Source organism: Lontra canadensis, unplaced genomic scaffold (assembly GCF_010015895.1).
Source record: "Lontra canadensis isolate GAN:19392208 unplaced genomic scaffold, GSC_riverotter_1.0 scaffold81, whole genome shotgun sequence".
NCBI classification, from domain to species: Eukaryota; Metazoa; Chordata; class Mammalia; order Carnivora; family Mustelidae; genus Lontra; species Lontra canadensis.
The window spans coordinates 9,070,884-9,098,003 of record NW_022631075.1 but is presented as its reverse complement, the minus strand read 5'-3'; the positions used below and the strand labels follow the sequence as shown (position 1 = coordinate 9,098,003).

The 27,120-nt window shown below is 39.9% G+C and overlaps 1 protein-coding gene across 5 annotated transcripts in view; it reads right to left on the bottom strand.

Annotated features, from left to right (window-relative positions):
* OCRL (OCRL inositol polyphosphate-5-phosphatase) overlaps window positions 1-15,939 on the bottom strand; it is a 50,664-nt gene extending 34,725 nt beyond the window's left edge. For 4 of the 5 annotated variants that reach the window (XM_032882355.1, XM_032882358.1, XM_032882359.1 and 1 more), the window contains exons 1-4: window positions 15,754-15,939; window positions 15,423-15,502; window positions 9,796-9,875; window positions 6,538-6,576 (exon numbers count right to left, since the gene is read on the bottom strand). In XM_032882355.1, the coding sequence (XP_032738246.1) occupies window positions 6,538-6,576; window positions 9,796-9,875; window positions 15,423-15,502; window positions 15,754-15,792 (238 nt within the window). In that variant the 5' untranslated portion in view covers window positions 15,793-15,939. The remainder of the gene's footprint in view (window positions 1-6,537; window positions 6,577-9,795; window positions 9,876-15,422; window positions 15,503-15,753) is intronic. The other variant, XM_032882356.1, reaches the window with a different exon arrangement.
* Window positions 15,940-27,120: the final 11,181 nt, after the last annotated feature.

The following is a 27,120-nucleotide window of genomic DNA, read 5'->3' as shown; positions in this document are numbered from 1 at the left end:
AAGAGAAGAAAAAACAAAGGGCATGAATAAAGGCTGTCAATTATCACAGCCTTGAAGATAGAGGGAAAAAACTCCTTTGGGTCACAAACAGTCCTCCCTTTCTTGGATACTTTATATAAAAAATAGAAGAAAATTAAAAAATAAGTTTCTATCTGATATAAACTTAAACAAGAATACATAATCTCTCTCCCACAGTCCTTGAAAGATATATTTTAGCAAATATAAAAAATACACTGACTCATTTAACAGAAAATTCCAGAAATTGCTTACAAAATAACACTGGATACTCTCTCACCATGTTGCATAGGAAAGAATACAAATTACCCCATGACCCAACCTTCTACTATTTTTCTTTCCAAAACCCCCTAGCTTCTCTATAATCAACAAACTTCTCTGAACACTCCCTGTTCTCAGTAATTCTCTCAACAATCTCTCAATCTCTCAGCAATTCTCAATTATGGCTGCGTTAGAATTACCAGAGACATTTTTAGAAAATGGACATTTGGGTCCCACCCCAGCCCGATGAAGCAGAATCTCAGAGGGTAAGGCTCAGGCACTGGTAGTTTTTATAATACTCTCCAAGTGATTCTAACGTGTATCCAAGTTGAAAATCAAAGAGTCACCTGTGAAGTGGCTGGTCCCTGGATGCTGTTTATGGTCTCTCATACCCTATGGAATTTAAGACTGCTGTCCTTATTTGTCCTAATGCCATCTCCAAACGATTCCCTCTTCTCCCTCAGGACAAATCCTTTTTCCTTTTAGGTTCACCCATTGGGTTATACCAACTTCTTCCCTTCTCTCCTCCCTCTATGAGATCATGTACCATCCTCCCTACAACTTCTGAATCTACGATTCAATAGCCAACTCCTAAGACTTTCTCTCCACTCAAACTCTTGCCTTAAATTTGGATTCCTTACAAATTCGTGTAGAAAACACAGTCAATATCTTCCACTTCCTCATCCAATGACTTTGGCTCACCATCTCAGCCACCTGCTCCTTCAGTCCCTACTGGGATTTCCCTCAGATATACTCTGAACCTTTTAATCATAGAAACCATCACCTCATAAATCTCTAATTGAAATATCCCATTCTGACATGTTATTTCCAGCTTACTTGCTCATATGGGAACCTCCAGCCAACTGATCCCCTCTCTACTTTCTTACCATTCGCTAATTCCTGCTTTCACTTTCTATTTTGTCAAACAGATGTCATCATTAAACCCTGTTGCAAAAGTCCAGAACTGCCTTATCACCCTGTTCTTCCACAGCACCTACTGCTCACCATCCTGTTCCTCCTACCTGGTTAACTTTCAACCCTCAGAAATCCAACTAACTGTCTTACTCCAGAGGGAATAAACAAACACACACACACACCCCATTATAAAATGACTGCTAACCCCAACTGGGCCCTCTATGATAGGAAGTCATCTAAGTTTCCACAGTCAACTAGTCTCCCACTACTATCTGGGACAACCATTTCACACCTCCTCAATTATCCTTAATTTTTGGATCCCCTCTTCTCAAACCCTCTCATTCCAAGTGGATTGCTTCACCTCATGCTTCAGAGAAAATGGAAGCCATCACATGGAAACCTACCTGTATTTGTACTCAAATTCTCCTTTCCATTCTGAGGAAGAGGAGTCCTCCTATCAAAGGCCACCTTCTCTTTGAATTATAATCCCTCCAATTCTCTCAGGAACCTTATATGCACGATCATTTCCCAGAAACCTCCCCCGAATATCTTTAACCTCCCTCTTTCACAGGCGCCTTCCCATTAGCATTAAATTGTATTCCAAATCATATTTTATTATTTTTTTCATTTCATTTTATTTTATTTCTTTTCAGTGTTCCAGAATTCATTGTTTATGCACGACACTATTTTAACAACAAAAAACCTTCCTAGACCCCGTATTTCCCTCCAACTCTAGTCTATCTCTACACTCCTCTCCACAACAGAGTTTTTTTTTTAAGATTTTATTTATTTGTCAGAGAGAGAGAGAGAAAGAACAAGGAGGGGGAGCAGCAGGCGCAGGGGAAAGCAGGCTCCCTGCTGAGCAAGAAGCCTGATGTGGGGCTCAATCCCAGGACCCCAGGATCATAACCTGAGCCAAAGACAGATGCTTAAACGACAGATGCTTAAACGACTGAGCCATCCCGGCATCCCTCACAGCAAAGCCTTTAAAAAAAAAAAAAAAACACAGTCACTACTTACTCACGTCCTATTTCTCACATTAATCCATTCCAGTATGACTTTGGCTCCCACAACCCTTTTAAAATATCTTTGTTAAGGTCACCAATAACCTCCAAATTGCTAAATCCAACAGATCCTCTTCAGTCATCTTATTTAGACCTATCAGCAGAAATCAATAGTTAACCAGTCCTTGAATAATCTTTTCAGAAGGCTTCTCTGATACTATACTCATCTAGTTTGCCTCTCTCTGATCACTGATTTTTTAGCACCCTTTGAGGTATTTCCTCCTCTATCTACCCTTTTAAAAGCAGGGTTCCTTAGAGTTCAATCTAAAACTTTTCTTCCCATTTTCTATCAGCATTGTCCAATACGGTAACCAATAATCACATGTGGCAAATGAGTACTTGAAATGTTAGTAGTGTGACTGAAGAAATGAACTTCTCATTTTATTTCTAATTAATTTAAACAGGTACATGTAACTAGTAACTACCATATTTGATAGTACAGCTCTATGTCCAGTCGCATCATCTCTCATGGTTTCAAATACCATCTATGTGCTAGTGGCCCAAACCTTACTTCTGAGCTTCAGATGCATACATTCAACTGTCAATTTATCACCTACACTCAAATGTCTCAAAGAAATCTCAAACTAAACATAACTAAAACTGAATTCACCCCCTCAAAGGAAAACTTAATCCTTCCGCAACGTTCTTATTTTTGCAAATGGTACCATCATCCACATTCATGCCAGTAACCTAAGATTCATCCTTGACACTTCTCTTCAACTCACTCCCTATGCCCAAACCAATCTCTGTTGATTTAATCTCCAAAAACATTTATCAAATCTGTCCACTTCTCTCCATTTATACTGCCACCATGCTCATATTCTAGATCTTAAAATCCTTTTTTTTTAAAGTTTTTTTAAAGATTTTATTTATTCATTTGACAGAGAGAGAACACAAGCAGGAGGAGCAGCAGGCAGAGGGAAAGGGAGAAGCAGGCTCCCTGCTGAGCAAGGGGCCCAATGTGTGGCTCCATCCCAGGACCCAGGATCATGACCTGGGCTGAAGGCAGATGCTTAACCAACCGAGCCACCCAGGGACCCCAAGCTTTATTTTAGAGAGAGTGTGTACATAAGCCGGGGGACAGGGGGAGGAGGGGCAGAGGGAGAGGGAGAGAGAGAATCTCCAGTAGACTCCCTGCGGAGCCCACTCAGCCAGATCCCATGACACTGAGAGCACAAACTGAGCCCAAATCAAGGGTCTGACGCCCAACTGACTGAGCCACCCAGATGCTCCTCTAGCTTAAACTCCTACAACAGCCTCCTAACTGGGTTCCATGCAAATGATGACACCCTGGCATAAAATCCTTCATATTCTTCCCATTTTTAAAATGTAAAAATCTAGATTCCTTAACATGGCTTATAAGATCTTACTGGCTCTGGCCTTAGCCCATCCTAACTTGATCCCTAAGCCTTGTTCCAATCACCCTGGCCTTCTTTCACTTCAAAGAATGTGTCAAGCTACTTCCCCAATTTGGGGGCCTTTACACATGTAGTTCCATTTACTTTTCTCTCCCCTATTTTTACCTCTGTCTTACTTAGCCCCTCTGGTCTCAATTTAAATGTCACTTAAAGAGGCCTTCCCTGACCACACCACCTAATTTAGTTCACTCTCTTATAAACTCTATTTCTCCTTGAGAGCATTTATCAAAACTGCAACTGTGTTGTCTGTTGTTCTGTACTGACTGATGGTATAACATGACTATGTCGCTTTCTGAGACATCCCTAGAGCCTAGCACAGTGCCGAGCACATAAAGGGTATTCACATTTCATAGAAAGAATTAATTCACTATAGGCATATAGTACCAAAAAGCACAGAAGCAAGAACAAAAGCAGGCGCAGCAATCTTATCTATGTTGTTCTCCACTGATTCTGCAGCAGTTAGAACAGTGCCTGGCAAATAGAAGGCACTCAACAAGTATTTGTTAAATAATGAATAGTAAGGGAGGATTTAATATTAGGAAATTCGTATAATATAGTCCAAGAGGTCAAATAAGGAATAATAATACAATCATCTCTATAAATAGTATAAAGACATCTGATAAAATTCAATATACATTTATGATTTTAAAAACCACATAAACTTGAAATAAATGCAGTTTCTTAATATGGTTTTTTAAAAAACCCTATCAGATCAATATGCAATCGTGTCCTCAACAATGAAGCACCACCTGAGGCATTCTTACTGAAAATAGGAGCTAAACAAGAATTATCATCATTATTTAATATTGGTCTTAAAATTCTCATTGGTAAAATGAGACATGAAGCAAAACTAATAGTTACAGGTACTAGAAAGGAGACAAAATTATTATTTGCAGATGATTAAGGCTGTCTATCAAAACCAACAAAAACAGCACCCCCAAATTTTAAATATATTTCTATAAAGTGACTGGATAAAAGATAAATATCTAAAACCTGGTAACTATTAGTTAGTACAGTGATACACCATGTTCCTTGACAGTGTCTTAATTTTATAAAGGACTTAATTTAATAAAATCTGGCACATACTTATGGTGAAATATTAGTCATTAAAAATCATGTTTTTAAATAATTTTAAATGACATGGAAAAAGCTCACAATATAAAGTTAAATGAAAATGCAACGTAAAAACTACATATAAAGATTCCAATCATATAGAAACATAAAAGACTGGAAAGTGACACATAACAGTGTTACCTATAGCAGTGATCTCTAGAGTGCAGGAACATAATTTCAATTTGATACTTCAAACTTTTCTGAATTTTCCAAATTGTACATAATGAAGATATATTTATTACCTCAATAATCAGAAAAACATAAAATGTTTAATACCAACATCCAGACAATGGGAAAACATATTTACATTAAAATCAGGCCTGCCTAACAAACCCAGGGCCTCCCTCCTGCACATACTATATGCTTTAAAGGTTTATGCATGAAGCACAAAGATCAAGACAGAATCCGGTTTCCCTGCAAATATTACTAAGTGGGCAGAAATAACGAAGGATTTTATTCAAGTGGTTACTGATCCTGCTATGATCCAGTAACTCGAACCCAGGACAAAGCAACACATGGCTAATTTCTATGTAGGAAAAGCCAAAAGAACTAATGCTATAAATAGGTGTTTATAAGAGAAAAGGCACAGCTCGGTTTAACTTTTCGGCTTTGGCTCAAGTATCTATTTCTACGGGAACAGGACATTTTGGCATCTTATTTCGTCAGGAATGTCAGTCACTACTGAACTGCCTTTGCTCACATTTTGCTCTTTTAGTGTTGTTTCTGTCTTCTCCTTTGTAAACACAGTAAGACGTAGATAGTAAGTTATTTGCTCTCTTGGATACCTGCAGAAATCAGCAGCTGGGTTTATTTAGCTTTTTAGAACCAAACCTTAAGACTTCTAAAATCCATGACCAAAGAAAAGAATAATAAAACTCAAATCAGAAAAAGTCTAACTGAATTATTCAATACAAATTAATGGTAGCAAGGACAGTGACTGTTTCTAAACAAAATTATGTATAACCCATAGCCTCAAGGTAAGGGCTAAACCCCACTCATCCAAGGACTCAAGCAAGAGATAAGGCAACCAGTTTGATTTACATGCATGTGGTCACAAACTCCTTTCCATAGCAACCACTGAGTAGTCAAGGTAGCATTCAAGTGCCCATTTTCTCCTCCCCATAACACAGCACAATTGGATGATAAACAGAGAACAGCTTGCACAGAAAGTCAATGAGGATTTGCTTCAAACAGATAAAAATGAGAAAAGTGAAACAGTGAGAAGGAAGACTGTGTTCTTTCGGATGAAGGGATGCCTTGAGGGGATGGAGCTTAAATGAAAGACCAAAATTATTTTAAGGAAAAAGAGGTAGCCTGAGACAAGCAATTAATCAAACTGAGTCCCTCAGTACAAGGGGGACTCTATGGCCTCCCAAAATGATATAACGAATAAAGGAAACCATTATGATTTAATTGCAAAAATAAACAGCGAATGAGGAAAAAATTTTAAAATATAATAGCAGTTAAAAAACAAAACCACTGATGCCAAAAATACTGATGGCTCAAAGAAGTTCAGCATTAGAGAAGCAGATCACCTCTTCAACTTTTTAGATTCTTGCCAGCCACCTGCTTTTTCTTATGTTTAGACTAAAAGTTTTTAGGGGGCAAACTTAATTTGTATGGCTGCCTTAAGAAAATGAAGAATACAGGATAAAATGGTAAAATCAAAACGTGCCCCAAAAGGGGTCTTAGTGGGTATTCAATTAAATATATGTTGAGTGAAAGTAAATTCCATTCAGAACGGTACTCACTGTTTGAAGCTATATCAATCAAAAGAGTTTCTTCTGCTTCTGAGGGAAAAGAACAAAGAACAGGATCAGGGAAGAGAAAATCATTCATTACAACTAAAAAAGGTATATGCCCAAGTAAATAACTGTTTCTCTCAGTCACCACTCCGGGGTCTTAGAAAACATTTTAAAAATCCTTTGCTTTTTTTGGTTAGCATTTTTAAAAATGGATTTTGGAAGCACTAGGTTCTAAAGATTATAAGCAATTCAACTAAAAGAAAACTAAACTCAACAAATAACCATATGGAACACCTCAAACCAAATTAAGGAACGGCAATAGTAGGCAACATAAACATGTTAATTCAAGCAAAGATGAATTTAATTCCCCTCAACTATAACATACTGATTTAATATAATCTAACTGTGTCACTTAGTTAATTCTCTTTTTAAAAATGGTTTTATTTTTATGTGATTTCTATACCCATCATGGGGTTCAACACCAAGATCAAGAGTCAGTCATATGTTCTACTAACTGAGCCAGCCAGGTGCCCCTAGATAATTCTTATAGAAAGCCAAGGTGCATCTGGGTGTTTCAGTTGGTTGAGTGTCCAATTCTTGATTTCAGCTCAGGTCATAATCTCAGGGTCATGGGAATGAGCCCCGCATCTGCATCTGGCTCCATAGGGCTCTGTGGGCTCTGTGTGTGGGGCTCTCTCCACCTCTGCCCCTCCCCCCACTCTCTAAAAATTAACAAATTTTTAAAAATCTAAAAAAAAAAAAAAAGCCATGGAAGTGACCCTAAAGGCCCAGAGGTGAATTACTTTCTTAACTCAGATTTTGTCTCTGAAAACGTCCCAGTGATCTCATTTCTTCTGCCTCTGCCCCATTTAGGATCAGAGAATACCTTAAGCTCTTGACCTTCAGGCTACAATTAATACCTGGGGTCTGGCCTATCACACCTAACAAGGAAGTATAAAACAGGGCAAAGCACAGTCTCCAAGTTCAGTTCTATTTTCTCCCAGCTGGCTCTCCTGGACTTCCTTCCTTCCTTCCAGTGTCTAGATGCAACCCATCTCTTCTTCCCTGACTTCCCTGGATTTGGCCAACAACACCTGTAAGACCCTCCTGGCTAGTTGAACTCTGGGTACTGACTCCTTAGGATTAGCCTGGATCTACCTTGGCCAGATGGAGTAGTCTCAGCCTTTTCTAGATCCCTCACAAGCCTGGATTGTATATTTGGTCCCATTATTCAGCTACTACAGTAGCTACTCTAAGTAGTTGTCTGATATTAAAAAATAGCCTCAATATTCTCATTAGTATGAGACTAGCAAGGGACAATAGTGCATCAAGACATAAGTACTATAAATTTCTCACTGTTCTTCAGTAACTTTAATTATTTAAAACCAAGTATTGGGGTGCCTGGATGGCTCAGCTGGTTGGGTATCTGCCTTTGGCTTAGGCCATGGTCCTGGGGTCCTGGGATCGAGCCCAGCATCGAGATCCCTGCTCAGTGCGGAGCCTGCTTCTCCCTCTCCCTCTGCCCCTCCCCCTGCTTGTGGCTCTCTCACACTCTCTCTCTCTCTCTCTCAAATAAATTTTTAAAAACTTTAAAAAAATAAATAAAACCCAAGTATTTATAGACTTATCAAAATAGATGCAACAGGTTGGGAAACAGAAAGGGTGTAAAAACAAGGAAGTAATGGTTCCTTTTGTTATGGGGAACTACGATGTGTGTACACACATATTTTCTTAGATTACAATCTAACAATGAACCATTTCCTATTAAAAGGAATACTAAGAGAAATAATGTAAAAAGAGGTTGTAGAAATAGTACAAAAAGGTACAGAGTTAATAGGATGCTAAAACTTACTGAGGTCATGGCTTTTCACCTCCTTAAAGGGCTAGGCATGTAATAAATGGTACTACACCCTGAAAAGTGAAATGACCACAGCAACTTACTGTGGCATGCAGATGTCTTGTTCAATATGTCCCTCTCACACAGTGCAAGCTAAATGGCTATGATTTCATTTTTCTATACAATGTGGATACTATTCATTATAGGTTTTTTTTAATTCTTAATATATATTTTCTTAAAAAGTCAGACCCATTTAGTATTTCTATTTACAGGAATAAATCCTAATAAGAGATATACAAGGAGGTTTATGTACAGAGATATTCATCACATTGCTATTTAAACTAGCAAAAAAAAAAAAAAACCCAAATGTCAAACATGGGAATAACTACACTATGGGCTATTCATAAAATGGCATATATATACCTATTAATAGCATGGAAAAGCAATCAGAATATGATGGCATAAAGAACACACAAAAAACTGCATATAGTATGAGTTCTGCCCACCCTAAAAGTTACATGTGTAGAAGAAAAGGAAAATGTTGGGTGTTTATCTCTGAAAGATAGGAATATACTTATTTGCTTTACACTTTTTCTGTCTTTTCAAACTTTCTACAGTATATGCATTACTTCTGTGATAAAAATAAGATTCTATGAAACTTAAGAAAAAAACCTATGCAAGGTAAGATTCAAGTTTTTCAAAAAGCTACAATTGATACAGAATGTTTCTTTCTGATGACGGCAATGAACCCACTGGAAACATAATGCATTTGTTCTCTAGTAATCAATTTCCCTTCTAGAGCAATGTGAGATAACAGAAGCAACAGCTCCCACACAAATCTCCCAAATTTTGAGTCTTATTGTAGCAGATGAAACAACAGATTTTCTGTTCTTTGTCCCCAAATTTGCAGGCAGGAAGCCAAATATTTCCTCCTTGGGAGTCAATTTTCTTATGATTCACCGATGTCAAGGTCTGAGAATCAGCACAACTGAGTGTAAGGTATTAAAATCTGGTAAGGCTTGTTGCCAAATGTTTTAATTTCGAATAGTGTGGGAAGAAAGTGCTGAATGTGTGTGAATCCAAGTGACCTTGATACTGTACAATGAGCAGTGTGTTTGTTAAAACCAAGAATGTCATTTAGATCCAAACATAGGTCCATAGCATAAAAGACTACCATCATAGGTAACAGACTACATACACCTCTAACCCCCAACGAGGGAAGTAGGTGATTGCATTTCAGTACAATCCTTCAGCACTCACAGACAAAGCATCATCTCAATAGTAGCTTAGTAATGTTATCATTTTATGCAAAGAGTAATACATTTCATTTATGTGCAGTGACAAATTTAAATATGTATGGTATTACACGATGCAATAATGACCAGGGAAAAACACTGTAAAACTAGCTAGGCAATTAAAACTAGTACCTTGAACACATCTGAAGTGGCTATTTATAGGAATGATATCTTGAACATGCTGTTCCTTCTCGCGCAACTGGATTATTAACCTAGGAAACAGAAGAATGCATCAAGGAATAACTACTGAAAACCTCAAACATTTAACAAAAAATATATTACGTGTTGTTACACAAATCTAGTCCATATTTATTAGACTTACTGCATCTCATTCCCTGGATCTGAGCATCGTGACAGCTAGAAATTGCTCTAGATCTAAGAGGGTATTAGTGATGATCAATATCTGAATACCACACTGTCCCCTGCCATAAAGAATATATAATAGACTATGTCCTAAACACAGCTTATTATCTTAAAAACAAGAATTATAGTGCATACACATTTATAGTATGCATAGCAGAGTGAAGAGTAGCTAAGTGTGAACTCCATGAAGGCAGACTATGGTTGTCTTTTCACCATAGTATTTCTAGTACCTAGCATAGTGCCTAGAACTTAGCACTCAAGTTTGTTGAATAAATGAATTAGAAATTTCATAGATTAGCCTTCATATTATATTCTCATGGCTTTTTCCAAACAATGGTTCTGTCTCTTCAAACAAGTAAATAGGTTCATGGAGAAGTACGAAGAGGTGTCCAGCCAGCTGGATCAGTTAAAACAACCCATGACCAAGAGGGTAGCAGATATCACAACCAGGGCTTTTATATTCCTTGTGCTTTCACTCTGGCTTCCAACTTCATGCTGGTGTTTCTAGGTAAACAGGACTGAATTTGGCCCCCCAGTACGAAATGAAAGACTTCTAAATGTATGTCTATGTACTCCTGAAATATTAATTTTCATTTACTACTTAGTGGCCCAGAATCAAGGGATGACCTATTGGTAAGCAACCATTCTGAGTATCTCCTAGCTTCTCCCAAATCAAACAGTCTTCAGATGGTACTTTTTGCCAGAAACACTCTTCTTTTCTTCCTGAGACCTAGCTCAAATATCACCTCCTCTTAGCAGCTTCTCTTAATTGTCCAAAGCAGAACCAGTACCCTAATCCTCTTTGTTTACCCCCTCTAATAAAGCACAAACACCCTCCATTGCAGTTATATTTATTTCCCTGATTTGAGCTCCTTGAAAACAAAGACCTTATCATACTCAGTTTTGCTTCCTGCCTAATATAGATGCTCAATACTGGGTGAATAAATGAACCAGTTTAACTAAACCAAAAACAGATAAATTTCTAAGCATAACTTGTTCAGCCTCTGACATTAAAAAATGTCCTTGTTTTAAGGGGTTTTATATCTAGTTTGTTTTCTTTTGGGGGGACTTGTTTTGGCTTTATGAATTTTTATTTCAAATTTGTTAACTTTAAAGGAGATAACATGGGGAAAGGAATTGCCTAGACAGAACTAAGTGGAAATAAAAATATTAATGCTATCTTTCTGCTCTGATTCTGCTTACCTAATTTGCAAAGGTTCCTATTTTAAGGTGATTAGAGGAATATGGGGCAAGCTCCTTTTTTAAAAAAATATATTTGTTTTAGAGAGAGAACATGTGTGCATGAGTGGGGGGAGGGGCAGGGGGAGAGGGAGAGAGAGACTCTCAAGCAGACTCCCCACTGAGCGCAGAGCTGGACATGGGGCTCAATCTCAGGATCCATGAGATCAGGACCCGAGCCAAAATCAAGAGTTGGATGCTTAACCAACTAAGCCACCACCAGGTGTCCTTGGGCAGGCTCCTTTCAGCCTGCAAAGTTTGTAAGTTGAGCAGAAAGTTCTATAAAGCCAAATGAAGTTCAGAAACTAGATAAAGACTGACAAAGCAAGAGTGAAGGAGGAAGAGCTGACTTTTGGGAAAATGAACACAAACCAATATAATCTCAAAGAAATGAAGATGAGAAATAGAGTGTTTGAGGGGTGCCTGGGTGGCTCGATGGGTTAAAGCCTCTGCCTTCGGTTCAGGTCATGATTTCAGGGGTCCTGGGATCAAGCCCCGGCGTCTGGCTCTCTGCTCAGCAGGGAGCCTGCTTCCCTCCTCTCTCTCTGCCTTTGTCTCTGCCTACTTGTGATCTCTGTGAAATAAATAAATAAATAAATAAAAATCTTAAAAAAAAAAGAAATAGAGTGTTTGACATTGGCAGTAAAACTTTGACTGGATTGTACTGTGAAAAGCCATTATGAAGGTGCACCTGGTGGCTCAGTTGGTTAAGCGTCTGCCTTTGGCTCAGGTCATGATTCTAGGGCCCTGGATGGAGTCCTGCATTGGGCTCCCTGCTCAGCTGGGAGTCTGCTTCTCCCTCTGCCCCTCTCCTGGCTCATTTTCTCTCTCTCTCTCTCTCTCTCTCTCAAAAATAAATGAATAAATAAAAATCTCCCAAAAAAGCCATCATGAAACAACATGAATGGACCTTGAGAGAATTATTGTAAGTGAAATAAGTCAGAGAAAGACAAATACCATATGATCGCACTTATATGTAGAATCTTAAAACAAAACAAAACCCTAAAATCACAGATACAGAGAACAGATCAGTGGTTGTCAGGGGTACAGTATGGGTGAAATGGATCAAGGGGGGTCCAAAGGTACGTATTACCAGTTATAAAATAAATCATGGGTATGTAATGTATAGCACGGTGACTACTGTCAATAACACTGTATTGTATATTTGAAAGATACTAGGAGAGTAGATCTTAAAAATTGTTATAAGAAAAAAATCTGTAACTGTGTGGTGATGGATATTAGCTAGATTATGACCATTTCACAATATATACAAATACTGAATCATTATGTTGTACACCTGAAACATATTATGTCAAATATATCTCAATTTAAAAAGTGCAACCTCCTCAAAAATCTATCACAAAACAAAGATAAACTTGGAATTTAAGTCAATTCCCCAATATCTACTATGTGTTAGCCACTAAATAAATTGTAGCAATAGCGCTAAAAATAAGTATAAAAAATTCTTCTTAGGGGCGCCTGGGAGGCTCAGTGGGTTAAAGCCTCTGCCTTCGGCTCAGGTCATTATCCCAGGGTCCTGGGATCGAGCCCCACATTGGGCTCTCTGCTTAGCAGGGAGCCCTCTCTCTGCCTGCCTCTCTGCCTACTTGTGATCTCTGTCTGTCAAATAAATAAAAATCTTTAAAAAAAATTCTTCTTAAATGTAATCATTACTTTCAGAACAGGATGATGAAAAGTAATAGGTATATGGCAAAAAGAATGGAAATTAGAATTTGGTAGTTGTCAAACAGAAAAGTAACAGATTGTGAATATGAACTCGGCATTACTAAGAAATACTTTGATTAGTTCAAGGAAGGTTAAAGATGAAACAACACGTTGCATCATAATCCATTTTCCTTGAAAAAAAAAGAATAGTGTTTGAGTCCCTATTTCAAAAAAAACCTCTTATTTTTATTATAATTTTACTCTCTCAACTAAATTTTTCCAGTGGTTGCCAGCAGGAACCACAGAACTAAAGGTTATAACAGGCTTCAAGTTCTAAGAGAAAAAGCCCAAAGGTAAGAAAATTACTTGGAAGAAAAGTACTTGGAAGAATGCAAGTCAGAGAAGGTACCCATGAGACAAGAATCTGAGGATTACAAATCATATGACAGTATTAGGTACCAACAAATGATTTCAAAAGAAACTTCTCAGTGTAACTCTGAAATTCTACATGGGTTCACACTCAGGTATGGTACTTCCTGTGAACAAGTGACTTAATCTCTCTGTGCCTCAGTTTCTTTATTTAGAAATGGAGGGATGATGATGAGACTATTATAATTTCACAGTAAACCTCACATGATGGTTAAATGAACTAATTCATGGAAAGTACTTAGAAGAGTACCTGGCACATACCAAGCCGTAAAGTCTTAGTTGTTGCTATACCCTCGTACCTTAAACAGAAATGGAACATAAGACTTTGATTTCTTCGTGGAGAGGACACAAATAGTCAGTAGAGCTGCCACTCCATTTGTTTTTTGTTTTTTTAGATTTTATTTATTTATTTGTCAGAGAGGGAGAGAGAGCGCAAAGCAGCGGGAGCAGCAGAGGCAGAGGGAAAAGCGGGCTTCCCACTGAGCAAGGAGCTCAATATGGGACTCAATCCCAAGACCTTGGGATCATGACCTGAGCCAAAGGCAGACACTTAACCAACAGAGCCACCCAGGTGTCCCCTACTCCAAGTTTAAAAGTTCTTCTAGTACAGGAGGCCAGATGAAACGAGGAATTATCTCGAGGCCAGCTGCTCACTTCAGTATTAGCTAACTAGAGCTCTAAACCTATCAAACCAAGGAACCACATCCTATCTGTGGTCATTTCAACAGTGTAGCTCTTTTATTTAATCCTTCTAATTATGTTTTTACAGAAGAGTAAACAGAAGTACAAAAAATTTACTGATTTACCCAAGGGTCACATCTTTTCACCCATTCTAGCCTTTGGAAGTGGCAGTGGCATTCCACTCTTCAATTCACTTTTCTATTGAATTTACTATTAAACTGGTCTTCCAGGGTTTGCTAAAACCTGGGAAAGGCAACATGAATTTACCACACCAACAGAGCTGACCAAACGGGACCTAGGGAAAAGCTACTTCATAAGCCCAACTGACGTCCAGTTAGAGTGGCACCAAGAGACTCAGAAAAGAGAAGGCTAGGTTAGTGGGAATATCCTCTGTGTAAATTAGACAGCACAGACACACACTGGGTCTGAGCAATCTAAAAGCAGAGATTGAGAAAAACTGGTTTTAGGCCTAATTCAATGTTGGGAGAAGACAAGATTTGAGTGATCAATGATTTTTAAATTCTGATGTCAAGAAACCAATGAACAACCAAGGAAGGTGGCTTGGGCACACAGGGACAGGGCCCATGATATGTACTGGTCACCATGGATACTTTTAAGATGTGGCATTAGTGGAAAGGAGTGAGATCAGCAACTATAGTGATAGCTTATCAAAATAATCTTTTATTCAACAGTGTTTACTGAGCTTCTAAATGCAAGGCAGAATGGAAGGTTAACACACACTGACAAACTGCCAAATGTTTCTATTTCTACACATTTCATTACTTTTTCTATCAGTCAAGTCAATAAGTGAGGCAGTTACTGGTGTACACTAAACCATTACTGAATTTATGATTATGCCTTCAAGCAAGTGGAATAGGGGGTGGGCAGACTGGAGGAACCAGTTGAATGGGATTAAGAAAAGGCACTTCTGTAAGGCTAACAAGCCTTTCTATAACACTTTTACTTTTTGCAAACCATTTCAGCATTTATTATTCTTCCAGTTACAACTTCAAAGTCCAAAAGGTAAAGGCAGTTAATGTTTGTATTTAACTGTTGAGGACACCAAAGCCCAGAAAACATTATTGACTTGCCCAAGGTTACACAACACACGTCAGTTGCAGAGGCAGGAACTAAAAACCCAGGCTTCCTGCTTCAGCGCCCGCCTGTTGAGTCCTTCCACTTGAACCACACTGCTAGGAGCGATGTGGCGGCTTGGAAGTTGGGGACAAAGCCCCATGCCTACAGCACTCGCACTTCACACCTGGGCCTGAACCTGTTGCCCACGCAGCCTCAGGGGGAGGAGGGTGGGTGGCTTGTCGCGGTTTGGGGTTGGGAGGTAATGGCAGGCTCTCCTCCTCCGTGGGAATCAGGTGGTTACTTACTCATATTGCCCGTTCCTCTGGGCTAGCGTCAGGGCGCGGGGCTCCCGCAGAGTACCCTTCATCTCCATACCCTCGATAGTATGCAGGCAGTAGTCAAGGGTCTCCTCTAAATGCGCGGCCAGGCAGGGGTGGCGCGGTGCGGGTTAGAGGCTCCCATTCCTCCGCCCGCCCTCCCCACTGCCCAAGGCATCGCCTCCCGCGCTGGCCCCCTTCCCCCGGTCGGCTCGGCCCCGGCCCGACCGCACCCCAACCTCTCCACCGCGTTCCGCAGTTCCCCTGAACCCCCGCCCGCCCGGCCCGGCCTTCCCTCCCCCTTCCCTCAAGCGGATACAGCAAGGGGCTGGGCTCCAACCGGGAGCCGCGGCTCCATCCCGGCGGCCTCCGGGCTCAGTGGGGCTGCGGACTGCGGGCGGATCCGACGACACTGCCTCCCGCGTCCTCACCCACAGTCCTAGGCTGCGCGTCGTTTGAGGAACAGCACTGCGCAGGGAACAGGGAACCCGGAGCCAGGAGCCGAGAGCCGAGAGCCGGGAACCGGGAGCAGGGAGCCGAGCCGAGAGCCGAGAGCCTGACCCGAGAGAGAGCGGCGTCTCGCGCCCCCGCCAGTTTTCCAGGCCGCCGCAGATTTCGCCCCCTGCGGCCAACCAGCGGAACTGCATCGAGAGACCCGACGGACCGGGGGCGCCTCTACCACGTCCAGGGAGGATTGCGTTTTGAATGCTGCCTGTGACACAAGAATTGTTCTGTGGGCATCAAAGGTTGCCATAGAAACAAAACACAGCTATACCTATGAGAGAACGCAAGTGTGATGGACCGATAAGACCTACATCATCCAGTAAAAAAAAAATCGTTATTACAGTTATAACGCACTTGGTGGTTATCCTACCTCAAATGTTTTCCCATTCCCCTTCTTCCTTCCACCACCTAAATCTTTAGAAAGATCCCCAAAGCTCAGACCTTTATTCTTCCTTTGCGCCCCCTCCAGGTAATCTCTAAGCAGGCAAAGACCAAATACACTTCCCGGGTCCAGACCCCGTGCCCAACATATCTCACTGGTTAACACAATACTGGACCACAAAACTAACTCATCATTTTACACAGCCACTCAGGCTTGAAACTTCTAAGCCATGTGCTTTCCTCCTTACTCCTAATTTCTCTGTATCGAACTGGTCAACAAACAAACATTATTAATATTTTCTTTGGAATTACTTTCAGATTCCTTGTTTTCTCTCCACTTGCACCCCCATCATTTTACTGGTACCCCTTGTGATCTCTCCTTTAACCATTTTACTCTCTTGATAATCATAAGAACATTCTTCCCGGAATAATGTTTCAGTTGCATTTTTTACTTGCTCAAGAATCTACAGGGGAGCCTAGGTGGCTCAGTCATTAAGCATCTGCCTTCAGCTAAGGTCAAGATCCCTGGGTCCTGAGACTCAGCCCTGCATCAGGCTTCCTACTCAGCAGAAAGCCTGCTTCTTCCTCTCCCACTCCCTCTGCTTGTGTTCCCTCTCTCTCTGTGTCTTTCTGTCAAATGAATAAATACAAACCTTTAAAAAGAAAAAGACTCTATAGTGCAGTGGATAGCAAGACTGATTTTAAAGCTGTAGTAATTAAGAGCATGTGATATAGAGCTGGTCGGACCCACAGAACAGAATTCAGAGCCCCAAACAGATCCACACACAAATATGGAAAGTCGATATACAACATACTGTGGCATTTCAAATCAGTGGAAAAAGAATGGACTATTTATCCATATAGAAAATTATCAAACTAGATTCCTACCTCATACCATAGAGGAGATAGAGGAGAAATTCAATTCCAAGTGGATTCAAGATCCAAACGTGAAAAATCAAAACTTCACAACTTTCATAAGAAAATAGGAGAATATCTTTATGAGCTTGGAATAAGGAATAAGAATGACTATTTAAGAAACCAAACAGCACAAACAATAAAGGAATTGATAGATGCATTTAACTACATTAACTTTCAAAGTGCCTGTACTTCAAGATAACATAAACAAGTTAAAAGACAAGCCACAGACTGGGAGAAGATATTTTTGATACATTTAAGTGACAAAGGACAAAATATGAGGCTCTATACTTCTAGCTGTCATCACGTTACAGAATTGTCTCCCACCACTCTCTGCAACTCACTCTGCCTAGTCACACTGCTCCTTGTTATTCCTAGAACTTTCTAGGCACACCCCTGCTTCAGGGCCTTTGCACTTGCTGTTTACCTGCACTTTCACCTCCTTTGGGTCTTTGCTCAAATGTCACTTTCTCAGTGAGGACTTCCTAGACAACTTTATTTAAAATTGCCATTCAACAATCTCCTTAACCACTTTCACAAAAACATGCCTCTTCATTCATCCTCCATGTTCATTTTTTCCCATAAAATTTATCACTATCCATTATTTTATCTATTTTACTTATTGATGTTGTATATTATTTACCTTCCTTCCCCCACAAGAATGTAAGTTCCATGAGGGCAGATATTTTGTCTGTTTAGTTCATAGCTACAGCCCCAGAACATATAACCATTCTTGGAACAAAGTATATACTAAAGAAATTTTGATTAAATTAATTAATGAATTAGTGTTCAGAATGTATAAGACCTCCTGTAAATCAGTGAGAAAAAGAAAGAAAAATTGATAAAATACATGAATAAGCAATTCATATTCAAAGAAACCCAAATGGCCAATAAAGACATGAAAGGATGGGGGTGCCTGGCTGGCTCAGTCAGAAGAGCACGTTGACTCTTGATCTCAGGGTCATGAGTTTAAACCCCATGAGCCCCATGGTGGGTGTAGAGATTACTTAAATAAAAATTTCTTAAAAAGACATGAAAGGATGTTTCACTTCATTACTATTCAGAGAAATTGAAAACTAAAACAATGAGGTAGTATTTCACAACCTTGGTATGGCAAACTTTAAAAATTCAGATACCACCAAGTGTTGTTGAGGATATAGAACAGATGAAACTCTCTGATCCATTGCTAAAAGGAGCATAAGCTGTTAGAACTGCTAGGAAGAGAAATTTGACATGGCCTAATAAAGTTGAATATGTAATACAACTCAACCCTGAAATTCAATTTCCAGGTATAGACCCAGGCAAAACTCTAACCTTTATGCACAAGAAGACATGAAAAAGAATGCTCATTGAAGGGGTGCCTGCGTGGTTCAGTTGGTTGGGCAAAGGCTCTTGGTTTCAGCTATATCCTGATCTCAGGCTCAGGATCTCAGGGTTATGGGATCAAGTCCCACATCAGGCTCCATGCTCAGTGCAGAGTCTACTTGGGATTCTCTCCCTCTCTCCCTCCCCCCTCCACTTGCAGGCATGTGTGCTCATGCACTCTCTCTCTCTCAAATAAATACATAAATAAAGTTTTTTTAAAAAAAGATTTTATTCATCTATTTGACAGACTAAGATCACAAGTAGGCAGAGAGGCAGGCAGAGAGAGAGGAGGAAACAGGCTCCCTGCTGAGCAGAGAGCCTGATGCGGGGCTCGATCCCAGGACCCTGGGATCATGACATGAGCCGAAGGCAGAGGCTTTAACCCACTGAGACACCCAGGCGCCCCCATAAATAAGTTTTTAAAGAGGATGTTCATTATAGCATTATATGTTCTCTCAAAAAAAAAGGGAAGCAAATTAAATGTCCATCAGCAGGTGAATGGACAAATAAATCACCATGAATACAGTTAAATACTATTTTGAAATTCAAATGAATAATCTGAGCTATGTATTAACAGAGTTAAATCTCAAAATACAATGTTGAGTAAAAAGAGCAGAACATGTGCAGTAGTCTACTTATATAAAATCTGAAAATATTATCTGTTGCTTATGGTTATATAGATATAATAGTAATAGTATATAAAACATGATAGGGTATAATCATCACCAAATTCAAGTGGATTGAGACTGGGGAGAGGCATACAGGGAATATCAATCATATCTATAATACTTATTTCTTTAAACCCATTCTGAAAGTTAATGTTGCAAGATTCAATAGAACTGGGTAGAGGGTACATAAATTGGTTATATTATATTATGCACATTCCTGTTTTTGAAATTGTTAGCAATCAATGAAAATTAAAAACAAAGAAGTAATATGTAGGGGAAGGTTAGCAGTGACAAATGCTGCATGGAAAAATGAGGATGGAGAGACTTTTTAGATGTGTCAAGGAAGTCACTGGAGACCACCACGTAAGTGGCTTCAGTAAGTAGTGAGGATGGGAACAAGATGATAGGGAATTGAGAAGGGACTATATTGTGAGGAATGGAAACAAGATTCCAGGTACTGAAGAGGCTTGAAAATAAAAAGGAGTGAAATACAATTTTAATTCAATTAATTAGAAGAGTCAGAAATTCTTTTATTTTTTAAAAGATTTTATTTATTTATCACAAGTAGGCGGAGATGCAGGCAGGGAGAGAGAGGGGTGAAAGCAGGCTCCCCGCTGAGCAGAGAGCCTGATGCAGGGCCTGATCCGACGCCCCTGGGATCATGACCTGAGCCGAAGGCAGAGGCTTTAACCCACTGAGCCACCCAGGTGCCCCAGAGTCAGAAATTTTTGACAAAACCTGAAGCCATTTTAAAGCAAAGGGGAAGGGGCTAGGAAAGAGGGAAACATTTAAGATATTAGAAGATCGAAACAGAAAAGTTCTAAGAAAAATCCTCCAGGGGCGCCCGGGTGGCTCAGACAGTTAAGCATCTGCCTTCAGCTCAGGTCATGATCTCTCTGTCCTGGGATCCAGTCTTGCTTCCGGCTCCCTGCACAGTGGGGAGCCTGCTTCTCCCTCTCCCTCAGCTCGGCGCCCCATCATGCTCAATCTCTTTCTCTCTCTCAAAGAAATAAATAAAATCTTAAAAAAAAAGAAAGAAAATTTTCCTGGTGATTGGGAAAGACGAGGATCCAAGGTACAGATGGACGAATCAACTTTAGGGAAGAAGAAGAGATTTCTTCCTCCAAACCTACAGTATCCTCAGCATCTAAAACAGTGCCCGATATATAGTGGGGTACTCAAATATTTGTTGTAAAGAATAAGAGATTGTGAAAAAACCGGAAATATATTGAGATGAGGACACTAAAAACTGTGGTCCCTCACAGGGGAGATGACTTTCTCCAAAAAAAGTAGTGAGTGTTATAATACTAATACCAGTAATAATCCTGGTGGCTGATGTTCAATAGTTGTGTGACAGACACTCTCTGCATGGATTTACATATACACTTTCATTCAATCTTCCCTAAATCCTTGTAAAATACTAATATTATTGTTTCCATTTTAAAGGTGAGAAAGCTGAGACTTGGAGAGGTTTAGCAACTTGCCCATTAACTAGTAAATGTCAAATTTAACATTCAAACTTAATGTTTGTTTGACTCCAAAGTCAGAACTTTTTTTTTTCTAAAGATTTTATTTATTTGAGAGAGAGATCACAAGTAGAGAGAGAGAGAGAGAGAGAGAGGAGGAAGCAGTCTCCCTGCCTAGCAGAGAGCCCAATGTGGGACTCAATCCCAGGACCCTGAGATCATGACCTGAGCTGAAGGCAGAGGCTTAACCCACTGAGCCACCCAGGCAACCCCAAAGTCAGAACTTTTTAACCAAACACAATATACTGTTCATTCAGTATTAACAGTACTAACAATAAGTTTTCATTGAGAACCCTCTGTGTGTCAGGCATTATGGTAACTGCTCTACCTGAATTATCACATTTAAGTTAATGAAACTGAAGTTGAGAGAGAGGGGTTGGGAACTTGAACAAGGTGGAGAAAAAGGGAACAAGCACTGTTGGAGAATGACAGTGAATCCAGAAAAATTAAGGGGTTTTAGAGGAGTGCTGGGTGGCTCAGTTGGTTAAGTGTCTGACTTTGGCTCAGGATATGATCTTGGGGTCCTGAGATCAAGCCCAAATTCCAACTACCCACTTAGTGGGGAGTCTTCTTTTTCTTCTCTCCCTGCTCCTTCCCCAGTCATGCACACATGCGCCACTCTCTCTCTCTCTCAAATGAATAAATAAAATCTTTTTTTTAAAAATAAGGGGTTTTAGAGCAACAGAGCGAGCCCAGTTGGAGGCAAATAACCTGAATTTCCGTGGCTGTCCAAATGAGCAAAGGTCTGTAATTTTCTTTGTCAATGCTTGGCAGATGAAAAGCAAGAGTAGAAAAAATATACTGAAAGGGTGTACTAAGCTTGGGAATTAGTATAGCAGGCAAAGCAGAAGTCATGGAGTGAGGGAGTCTGAAGCGGTAGTTGTGATATGCTGGAATAGCTGGCCTGGAGTCAAAGTGAGGTAAAAATATGTACCCCCTCAGCCTAGGGTTAGCAGACAGAAGGAAGGCAAGCTTCACCAATGTAATCATGCCTAGGTCTGACCCAGCAGCAAATTATTGTATATTTGAAGTCTCACTTCAGGGACTATGCTTACTTAAGAGCTTATGTAGGTGTTAAATAATTTCTGTAAGTTGGCTAAAATCATTATTTTATCCACAACCACCTTCTGACTTAGCTACAGTTGTTAATGGTACCACTGTTTAACTTGTCACCCCAGTTTAAAGCTTCAGGTTTATTGGCGAACTTGTTCACCTTCATTTACAGTACCTACTAACTCAAGTTTTGTCAATTCTATAGTAAATTCCTGAATGTATGCCTCTGATTGTTCTCACCTATCATCATTAGATGACAATTTGCCTAACTAAAGGTCTTATACCCTATACTTGTATTTTTTTTAAGATTTTATTTATTTATTTGACAGAGAGATCACAAGTAGGCAGAGAGGCAGGCAGAGAGAGAGGAGGAAGCAGGCTACCCTGCTGAGCAGAGAGCCTGACATGGGGCTCGATCCCAGGACCCTGAGATCATGACCTGAGTTGAAGTCAGAGGCTTAACCCACTGAGCCACCCAGGCGCCCCCCCTATACTTGTATTTACATACAAGAAACATGCAGTGCAAAGAGTTGAATGGTCGTTGAATAAAATTCAAATAAAATTCTAGCTTCAAGAAAACACGAGTCTCACCACCTTCACCACCACCACAAACACACAACACACAATACACACACACACACACACACACACACACTTAAGTCAGTGTGCAGTGCTTATTTTTTTATTAGACAACTGTAACTAAGAGCTTATAACTTAAAGGCTTTTTAGAGACAAATTAAAAAGTGAGATCTTAAGGAGAGTATAAAATACTAAAAGAAAATGGGAAAACTAAAAAATAATCATTTAATTAAAGGCTACAAAACATAACATATCAAGTTCATTAATTATTAAATTTTCTATTTATTAAAAAATTCAGTCTTTGAAAACAACTTTTAGGTTGGATCTTCTCACTTCCCAAGAATGTCCAAATATGCATAATGATTATGGAGAAATCACAGCCATCATAAATTAAATTAGTTATGCACAGACAAATAATTTCAAGAGCAAAATTACAAAAGCCCTTTCAAAAATTTATAACAAAAATATAAATATTTAATGCAGAATGTGGATGCATTTTAATATGTTTAATATGAGGCTGGCTGAAACCTTCACAAGTGAGAAAGCTTAGGGCCTGTGAAGGCAGAAACAGGCCTGCCTAACACAGAGGAGGCCCGGGAAGATTTCGCATCGGTGAGTCAGCAGCCAGAGGCTGAAAGGCAGGCTGGGCAGAGGTATAAATGATTCACAGATTTTTAAGTCACCACTAGTTGAAAAGCCTCACTTTTCATATACACAAACCCAATACAGATACTGCTTTCCATAAAAAGCAGCATAAAGAAGAGTTCATTTTTTTTTACATATTTCCATTTATATTTTTCATTCCTTATAGAATTTGGTACTTGCTTCTTAATTCCTATCCTAGGTGGTTTCTTCATTTCCTTTGACCTCCACCTCTATTTCATTCTCTGAGGTCAGACTCTCCTTTCTGCTTCAAGAATCTCATAGTCAGCTCTGGCATTGCGCACCCAGGCCTACTTTCCTTCTCCCCTCAGAAATTGGAGATGCTGAACCGAAAGAATATGGAGTTAGCCTGGCATTTAAGGCTCCAAGGATTCTGCCCTGAACATATCTTTCCAGTTACTTCCCAAGATCACTGTTTACAAACCTTATTTTCTACCCAGCATTTTCCTTAAGAACTGAACACATGCAGCAGTTAGTAGCAATCAGACGGGTATGCTTGTGATTCAGGTACTCCACTGATCATTCGGCTGAATACTGCTGACATGTTATCTTGGTCTTGACCTTTATAGAGTGTTCAATTTTTTTAATGGTCATAAGCTGTTTCATATATATCCATAAAAAATCAAAGAGATGCTGATGTTGAAATACAGACCATAAAAATGATAAAAATTCTACAAGTTCTCAAGGTGATACTCATCAGACCCATAAGCAGCATTTATCTGATCAAAATTCTTACATGGAATGTAAAGATTTCTCTAGTACATACTTCAAAAACCCTAAAAGAGGGGCGCCTGGGTGGCTCAGTGGGTTAAAGCCTCTGCCTTCGGCTCAGGTCATGATCCCAGGGTCCTGGGATCGAGCCCCGCATCGGGCCCTCTGCTCCGCGGAGGGCCTGCTTCCTCCTCTCTCTCTGCCTGCCTCCCTGCCTGCTTGTGATCTCTCTCTCTGTCAAATGAATAAATAAAATCTTTTAAAAAAAAACAACAACCCTAAAAGAGAAAGTAGAGTTATGGCTAAATTCAACTGAGTTTTTGTCTATTTGTGACATTTAATCTACACTGTGATAGATCTAGTGGGATGATCTATGAAGATTACCTAAGCTCCCCTCTATCCTCAATCCTGTGACCCTTCTCAAGGCAAGCAGTGGCACATGAGGCTGGTCCCGCCTCCAACACAGTTGTCATGAAAGAAGGGCAGAACATACAATTGCTTTTTAGGTTATTGTTTTATGTCTCAGTCCAGGGTGTAAGAGATTTAGGAAGAAATATTTTTGGGCAAGATGTGATATGTTACTTAACTCATCCTTCTACCCTAGTAGATAAGAGCCTCAGAACTGAGAAGAAGAAGGCAAGTAGAAAAGGGAACTTAGAAGATAGGATCTTGGGACACCTGTGTGGCTCAGTTGGTTAAGCATCTGCCTTACTATGGGTCATGATATCAGGGTCCTGGGATTGAGCCCAGGTTGGGCTCCTTGCTCAGTGGAGTCGGTTTCTCCCTCTACCCCTCCCTTACCTTGTGCTCTCTCTTTCTCTCTGACAAATAAATAAATAAAACCTTAAAAAAAAACAAAAACAGAAGATGGATCTTGTGGTCATGATGAGGGGAAGCAGCACTGGGTAGCCATTAGGGACACAGTAGGGACTATGCTATTAGATGCCTGCTGGGGACTTGCCCCCCCCTTAATGAATGGCAGTAGGGAAAGATGAGAGGGTGACTGTATAACCTAAGGGAGGCTGGTGCAGAATATATTAAGAACCCGAGAAGTAGACACCTCCTCCCCACCACTGCTATTTCAGTCTTGCATAAACTCTACAGTTCCAAATCAACATGAGGGGCATGAAGAAGGGAAGAGATTACTCTGAAATCTGAGTTTAACATGAAATCACGCACACACACACACACACACACACACACCATTGAATTGACTGAGTTCATGTGGATAAGGCTAGATTATTCTCTGCTCTCAGGAAGAATGGTAACTTAGACGTAAGTCTAGATATAGGCAGTGTAAGCTCCAGAACCTTGTCTGTCTGGCTATGGCTATGCACCAAGCACCGTAGCTATTTGATAGGTATCTGTGGAACATATAATCATCCCTTGCAGAAAATAATGCATGATTTGGAATTTTCCTAAGGGTGTTAAGCATCAAAACAAGTTGTGAAATACTGCTTTAAATATTTGACTATTTAATTTCTTGATCACATCCTACTACTTCCATCTTATTAATGGTGTCTTTTCTCCAACTTTCCCTGCAACTATACCTGCTGAAATCCTCTCTATTCTTCAATGCTCACCTCAGATGGTCGTCTTTGAAGCTTTTCTTCTCTCAGTCCTCAGCTGGAAAAGAATTCTCCCTCTCCTGAACAACCGTCTCTGTGTATCTCTTATAGAACTTCTCAAGGTCTACCTTGTATCATATTGTTACAGAACAAATAAGCACAGGATGAGCTCTGATCATTGTTATCTTCACTTCCCTGCCACTTCTGCAGCACTTTACAGTTATACTTTTTTAAGTAAATGTTTACAAAACATTTTTTTACATTTTTCCATAGTATGCTTATTTTCCTTCTTTTCAAAAAATTTTAAAAAGATTTTTATTTTTTTTTATTTGAGAGAGAGGGTGAGACAGAGAGCACAAGCTGGGGGAGAGGCAGAGGGAGAGAGAGAGAAGCAGGCCCCCCACTGAGTAGGGAGGCCGATGTGGGGCTCAATCCCAGGACTCCGGGATCATGACCTGAGCCAAAGGCAGACAGTTAATGACTGAGCCACCCAGGTGCCCCTATTTTTCCTTCTTTTAATGAACATAAAATATATATGTACAGTTTAACAAATGATTATAAAGTGAGTGCCCATGTAACTTCTATCCAGGTCAAGAAATCAAACACCGTTCGGGAGCATGGCTGGCTCAGTAGGTAGAGCATGTGGCTCTTGACCTCAGGGTCATGAGTTTGAGCCCCATGTTGGGTGTAGAGATTATTTAAAAATAAAACCTTTAATAAGAAAAAAGAAAAGAAAGCAAACGTTAGCAGTTTGGAAGACACCCCCAAACCAGAAGCCTTTCTCTCGACCACCTCTTCTTCTTCCACCCAGAATTAAACCAGGGCTGGTATTGAGCCCGCATACTCTGATGAGGTATAAAAGCTTCTGTCTATTTGGATTAGCCAAGGTTTGTGTCATAACAGCTGTTAAAATTTTTGAAGATCATTCCTGTACACAACCACTATCTTGACTTTTGTGTTACCCTTTTTGTTGCTTTTCTTTATAGTTTTGCCAATTACAGATGCAGCCATAAATGCCTTTGCCTGTTTTTCAACTTTCTATGATTGACCTCATGCAGTATTCACTCTTTTGTATCTTGCTCATTTCACTCACTATTGGTGCACATATGATTATTTTCTAGGATATATTATCCTGGTGGAATTACTAGGTCAAGGTGTTGCAAGTTGGGCTCTCCAGAAACAAAAGCTGAGATGGAGTATTGAGTGCAAGATGTTTATTAGGGACTAACACTTGTGGAAGAAAGGTGAAGGAAGTAGGATTGAGCAGAGGAAGAAGATGAACTGTGATACAAGTCTGACAAAGCTGGCGTGGCTTAGTTGTTAAGCGTCTGCCTTTAGCTCAGGTCATGAACCCGGGGTCCTGGGATGGAGCCCCGCATAGGGCTCCCTGCTCAGCGGGAAGCCTGCTTCTCCCTCTCCCACTCCCCCTGCCTGTGTTCCCTTTCTTGCTGTGTCTCTCTGTCAAATAAATAAATAAAATCTTAAAAAAAAAGAAAGGCAAATTCCTAGCCACAACCCAAAATTATTGATTCAGAAACTCTGGGATTGGGGCAAGCTACCTGAGTTTTAACAAGCCCTCCAGGTAATGCTGATGTGTTCAAGTTTGAGACAATTGGTCTAGGTGCTGGACAAGGACCTAATCCATTTTCTTTGCAAGCCATCATAGTCCTTCATGTTTTGTTCTACCCATAGTGGGCAAGCTATAAATATATATATATATATATATATATATATATATATATATATATATATA